The following is a 6,046-nucleotide window of genomic DNA, read 5'->3' as shown; positions in this document are numbered from 1 at the left end:
GCCCTCTGATTCGCTGTGACCTAGACAAGTCCCTCCCTTCTCTGGGTCTTCCTCAGCAGACGCTGGCACAGATTGGGCCCGGCCTCCTGCGCACCACCCTGGGTTGCTGATCTGCACTGATGCCCTGGGAAAACCAGGACCCAACCCCAGGCCTTGGAGACCACTCTGACCCCAGCTCTGTTCCCAGCTTCTGCCCTGGTCCAGCACTCAATCCCGCCTGTACAGACTGACTCCCCCGCCGGCCACACCCCTCTTCTGTGCCCACCCATGAGCAGACAGGCTGTAAGCCAGCCCGGCACTGGGGTGGATGGTAGGAAGAGCCCTGGACAGGTGAGGGAACAATGGAAGGAGCGACAACAAGCTGGCCTTTCCCTTCTGCAGTTCTTCGTTCTTGCTTCAGTTCACTCATTTGCTCCCCCCAAATTTATGCCGTACCCACCGGCTATGTGTCAAATGGACACAACTCTGTAAAACAGTGTGCACCCCATGAAATGCAGACTCGGTGGGAGGGCCCACCGTGAGTACCCAAAGGTGGCAGTGTGTGACAGGTGCTACGACTCGGGACAAAAGAGCTGGAGGATGACAGGGCCAGGGACACCTGCCCCACAGACCGCGAGAGGCACACCTGAGCTGCACCTTGTGAAGGAAAGAGATGTTACAGAATGGCCAGTGCACATGCAGAGATGACCCGGGCAATGACACAGCCGGTCAGCTGCCCAAGTCTTGCCTGGAGGGAGGACAGGACGGGGAGCAGACAGCAGCCAGGCTTGGGAAGGCCCTGAGTGCCACGCTACAGCAGCAGCGCTTTATTCTATAAACGAGACCCACTGGAGGGTTTTGAGCAAGAAAATACCATGACCCAGGTTCTATTAAGAACTCTACTAAGACACCTGGGAGAGCAGTCAAGTACACAGTCCAGTACCGAGTTCTACAGAAGAGGCAGGGAATAGCAAAACTGAACAGACCACAAGACACTTGGAAGGGAGGCTCCTCCAACTTGGGGGGCGGGGGCTGCAGAAGACAGGTGGCAAAGGGAGGGGTGAGGGAATGACTCGTCTCTGCTAAGAAGGGAGATGGAAGAGCTAGGACAGGACAGATCCTGGGGGGCCCAGGCAGGGACCTAACAGGCGGTGTTCTGCAGGCAGTGCCACCAGTGTTGGCCCAGAGCTTGGTGACCTCTGCTCAGAGCAACAGCCGTGTGTGGCAGCTTGGGGCAGCGAAGAGAGAGAGCTGGGGGGTCTAACCCTTGGGGCACCCACACCCCAGGAAAACCCCACTCTGCTCCTAGCGCACGCACCCCACACATACACACAACCATTTGTACACAGTGCAGAGAGGGGTGTTCTGGGGCCCCCAAATCCCAGCCAGAGACCCAGACTAAGCCGCCTGGGGACAGATGTGAAGAGCAGAGGGCCAGGGCGGGCAGGAAGTATCCAGGGAGCAGGGAGAGCAACGAGCACCAAGAACACGGCCACACAGAGGGGAAGCCTGGTCCTCCCTGGATGCAAACGGCTTCCTGTGCTGCAGCCCTGAAAGACTTTCCCTAAGTTTCACAGGGACAAAATGGGGGAAGTAGAAAGCAAGAGGTCTGTGTGCACCTAGACTGTACACAGCCCTCTTTCCTGTATCCACACACAGCCCCCAAACCACCAGTGGCCATACAGGGAGAAAGGCCACTGTCCCCCGCGGTGAGATGTGAGCCAACTCGGCGGGAGCCTGAGGATGTGGCCAGGGAGATCAATGTAACCATGGCATCCAGCGCAGCCCAGTGCCGGTCATTACAGAGGGGAAGAAGGAAGGGAGGCCTCTGGGGGGCCATGCTCTAGTCCCTGGAAGCCTTCTCCTCCCCCATCTTCCTCCCCTGCCTTCCTCTAGGTCTGTGCCTCCCTGCGGGACTCTCCCGTCTTCCCCATCCTGACCAGAACACCACACACACCAAAAAGCACAAGCTTTATTTGTTCTATTTTATTGCTCCTGGGGAAGGAACCCAGAGATTTCACCCTAAACTGCATGCCCTGCAACACCCTCTACTTTTTTGACACGGGTCAGAGTAAATCACTACCTGGCCAGATTGTACTCTTACTTGTGATCCTCTTGCCTCAGCCTCCTAGAGTTCTGGGCTTAGAGGTGTGCACCCCTAAACTCAGCCAGCACAGGCTTCAAAGTCAGGTAAACCTGAGTGAATTGCAGCCCTGCCGCCAGCCTGCTGGTGATCTCAGCCAAGTGAATCTCTCTGAGGTGCCGTTTCCCACCTGTAAAATGCAGGCACGCCACCCGGCTCCCGGGCACACCTGCCGAGTTCTCTGCCGGCACAAGACCAATGCTCTGGAACTGGCGCCCCACCTGGAGAAGACACCTGGCCCCTGGCCCCTTCTCCAGCACCGTCCGGGACTGCCCCAGATGGGCCAGGTCTCCCTGGCTCCCACAGAGGCAGGCCGCAGCCTGGAAACCTGGGTCACCCGGCAGCGACCCCAGCTCCACCCTGCTTCCTCTCCCAGCCAGCAGCCAGGCCAGGGCCATTATTAATTCATTGGAGCGCTGGGCTGGAGCCTGCACTCCAGGCCTCCAGGAGAACGGCGGCCACTGCCCTCCCTTCCCCCACACACCACACTCTGCAGGCCAGCTGTCGCTGCTGGCCCCTGGTGGACAGGCACACAGCCACCTGAAGACAGTGGAAGAACAGTTCTCTCCAAGACTTTGTGCCTTGCTTCCCTACAGTTTGAATGATACAACCAAAGTCACATTTCCTTTTCAGTGAAGATTTTCCCCAAGTTTTGCTTTTTTTTTTTTTTTTTTCCTATCCCAAGAAGACCTGGGATAACAGATGCCAGGCTGGGACATTTCTAGCATGAGCAGATCCCCAAAGGGCAGGTGTAGGTCAGGAAGATCCCAAATAGCAGGGGGCTTGGAGGGCTGGGGAGCAAAGTCTGAGGAAAGCTTGTGTCCTGTTGACAGTGGAGGAGGCCCAACGAAGGGGGACAGTGCATCTGTGAGGGACAAATCCCCAGCCCTTGCTGGGCAGGGATGGGGGTATCACACAGCAGTGATAGCAGTGAACACCACAGAACTGACAGGCATGGTGACACACGCCTGTAATCTGGGAAGCTGAGGCAGGAGGATAACAAGTTTTAGGCCAGACTGGGCTACTAGTAAGTTCAGGGCCAGCCTGGGCATAATGAGATCCCATCTCAAAAACCCAAACACAGAACATAGCTAGCTTCCCAGCCTCCTCTGGGGTTAAAGGGACAAGGTAGCCATGAGGAGGAGAGGACAGTGGCCAGCCCAGTGTTGACGGCAGTCACTGTGGCCCGAGCCATCAGACTCCTACTCCTCCCTTGCAAGGGACAACAGCCCTGAATTTCAAGCCCAGCAGCTGGGACCCCTGGATCTGGCCCTTGTCCTGCCCTTAGTCACTGTGTGACCTGGGCAGGTTGCTGCATCATCTGCCAAATGCCAGGGTATATGCAGGATATATTCTTGAAACAAAATCTTTTATATCAATATCATATATATAACACATAAAAGCTCATTAGAAGAATCTTTAGTAATCTAGAACACTAACATTTACTTACAAACCCCATCAATGAAAACTGCGCTTAACACCAGAACTGGGAGAAAGGGAATCAGAGGTAAAAGAGGCAGCCATGTACCAGCCTGAGAGTCCCTTGGCGTCGAAGTTTTTCCTTTTTGAGGGGGCGCGGGGTGCTGGGTATGGAACCCAGGACCTGGCACATGCTCGGCAAGTGCTCTAGCCCTGAAACATCCAACATCCCTAGCCCTTTTTCTTTTCTGAAGTTTGACAACATAGTATTGAGAAGAACCTGCCAGGAAATATTCTCTTTGGGATCTGCATGAAAAGGGGTACAGCTAGAGGTAAGATTCGATCTGTACCCATGTGAGGGTAAGAGTCATTTTCACCATTACTTAAAAATGTGTTTTAAAATAAAATGTGAATCAAAGGCCTTTAAACCTGAAAGCCACCTCCCAGAAACCCCGGACCCTAACCCTAACCCTAACTACCCCTGCCAGCCAGGGAAAGGGGGCCACGGGGTCACCAGCAGCTCCCGAGTCAGGCTGCATGCCACCTGTCCGTGGCTGCACATACCTGGGTACTGCAGGGGGATGTCAATCTTGGGCCCGATGACATAGTGGCCCTCCTCCAGCGTGTGGGCTGTCACTGTTGTCCACTGGCGGCAGGAGTGGATAAGCAGGATATCTCGCTCACTGACCCCCTCAGCATACTCCCCTGGGAGAGGAAGAGAGGACGGAGGTGGGAAAGGAAGAGGGAAGGTTAGAAAAGAGAGAAAAAACAGGCCATCTCCTCACCCAGACCCTGCCTGGGGACAGCTCCACACAGTCCCTGTCCAGGTCAATGCTACCCAAGGGACAGGCCAGCAGCAGCCTTCCGGCTGAGTCAGGCTTGGGACTCCCAGGGCTCTAACTCCACACAGGCCCTCAACAACCAGTCCAGCCACAATCTTCATTCATCATCAGAGCACACGCTGTCCCGTCCCTTGGCTGAGCTGGGGCTGGGGCTGGGGCTCCCAGCGGATGAACCCAGCCAGCTTCTGCCCTCCAGGTGCCCCCAGGGCCCGGGGGACGTGGAAAAAGCCATTGTGAGACTGCAGAGTACGGCTGGAGACACAGAGGGGGCAGCAGGCTTGTGCTGGGGGTAGGGTGAGGGAAACACCTGGACTTGGGACCAGCAGGACCCTTGGCCTCCAAGTGAGGGCCCTGGACAGGCAAAAGAGCCTGTTGGGCAGCACAGAAGGACTGTCCCTTGTGGGTCCCTGCTGTGAGAGCCCCCCAGAGCATGGAGGCTCAGCTCAGAATGACAGGGCTTACTGCTTTCCTCTCCCCCACTGCCACAAGCAGCCTCATGTGTTCAGGGGTTTTCAAAGGACAGGACAGGAGCCCAGAAACCCTGAGGTTTAGAGGGCAAGGCTGGCAGCGCAGTCCAGGGAAGCCGCGCTGGGGCAGAGGTATTCCGAGTTGGGAGGGGGCTGGGCCCAGGAGGCTCCGACCCCGGCAACGGTTTCCAGGGAAGCAGAAGGGGCAGCTTCCAGCATAGGGGTCTCCTGGCTGCAGCTGGTGGGCACGGTGGGGGTGGGGGACACCTCGTCCCTATCCCCTACAGACGCTGTACAAACTGACTAGATCTCTGCCAGCCAACCAAAGCGGAAATGGCTTAGCCAGTGGGGGCGTCATAGTGCGCACACTGGGGTGGGAGGACAGAAGGCCTCAAAGCTTGCAGGATGAGCTTGGCTCCCACTACGCATTGTGCGTGTGTGATGCTGGTGAGTATGCATCCTCAGCTCCTCTCCTCGGCGCTTCACTCTGTGACCTCTTTCTCCTTTGGGGGGGGTACCAGGGATCAAACTGGGAACCTTGCACTTACCAGGCAGACAGCAGAACCACTGAGCTAAATTCCGGCCCTGCAACCTCTTTCTAGAGCTTGCCTAGGCCGGACCACTCTTCCACAGGGACACAGGCCAAAGCCACACCAACAGCCATGGGCTGTGATCACCAACAGTTCAGCCATTACAACCACGGGAACAGGTGTTTGTCACCCAAACTACACAAGTGATTCTAACGGCCCCAGGGGCCCGCCCAAACACACAGGCACACAGAACCTTCAAACACAAAATTCTGAGCACACTTCACGGTGACCATAGCCACGGACAACCGCACTCTGTCACAAACAGCTGGGCCGTCACACCATGATGCCCGTGATGCTCTCCCTCAAGGAGCCAGTGGAAGGCATGGAGTTGGCCGCTGTAAAGGGTGCGCAGCAGGAAACAAGACAGAGAGGCTCCGAGGGACCCCCCAGGGTGGGGAACCGGCCAAGACAGGAAGTAGCCAGGAAAAAACCCAGGGTGGCACGTCCCATTCACACACGACATACGCATCCTTGTGCCGGCAAGGACGGCGTCAGGATCACGCACGGACCATCCCATGACCGCCAGGCACCCCTGTCCTGGGCCGGGTCTGGAGGCCCCCAGCGGCTCGCTCGCGGTGCCCACTCCTTGCGGGGCGGGGCGGAGGA

At 57.0% G+C, this 6,046-nt stretch overlaps 1 protein-coding gene across 1 annotated transcript in view; it reads right to left on the bottom strand.

Annotated features, from left to right (window-relative positions):
* The window catches only part of Garem2 (GRB2 associated regulator of MAPK1 subtype 2), an 11,082-nt gene extending 5,052 nt beyond the window's left edge, over positions 1–6,030 (bottom strand). Inside the window, exons 1-2 of the mRNA XM_010604918.2 lie at positions 5,906–6,030; positions 4,106–4,246 (exon numbers count right to left, since the gene is read on the bottom strand). Coding sequence (XP_010603220.1) covers positions 4,106–4,246; positions 5,906–5,957 — 193 coding nt within the window. The 5' untranslated portion in view covers positions 5,958–6,030. The remainder of the gene's footprint in view (positions 1–4,105; positions 4,247–5,905) is intronic.
* Positions 6,031–6,046: the final 16 nt, after the last annotated feature.

Source organism: Fukomys damarensis, unplaced genomic scaffold (assembly GCF_012274545.1).
Source record: "Fukomys damarensis isolate Sample0158 unplaced genomic scaffold, DMR_v1.0_HiC HiC_scaffold_2, whole genome shotgun sequence".
NCBI lineage: Eukaryota > Metazoa > Chordata > Mammalia > Rodentia > Bathyergidae > Fukomys > Fukomys damarensis.
Note: the sequence above shows the minus strand (reverse complement) of the source record. Positions and strands in the feature narration are given on the sequence as shown.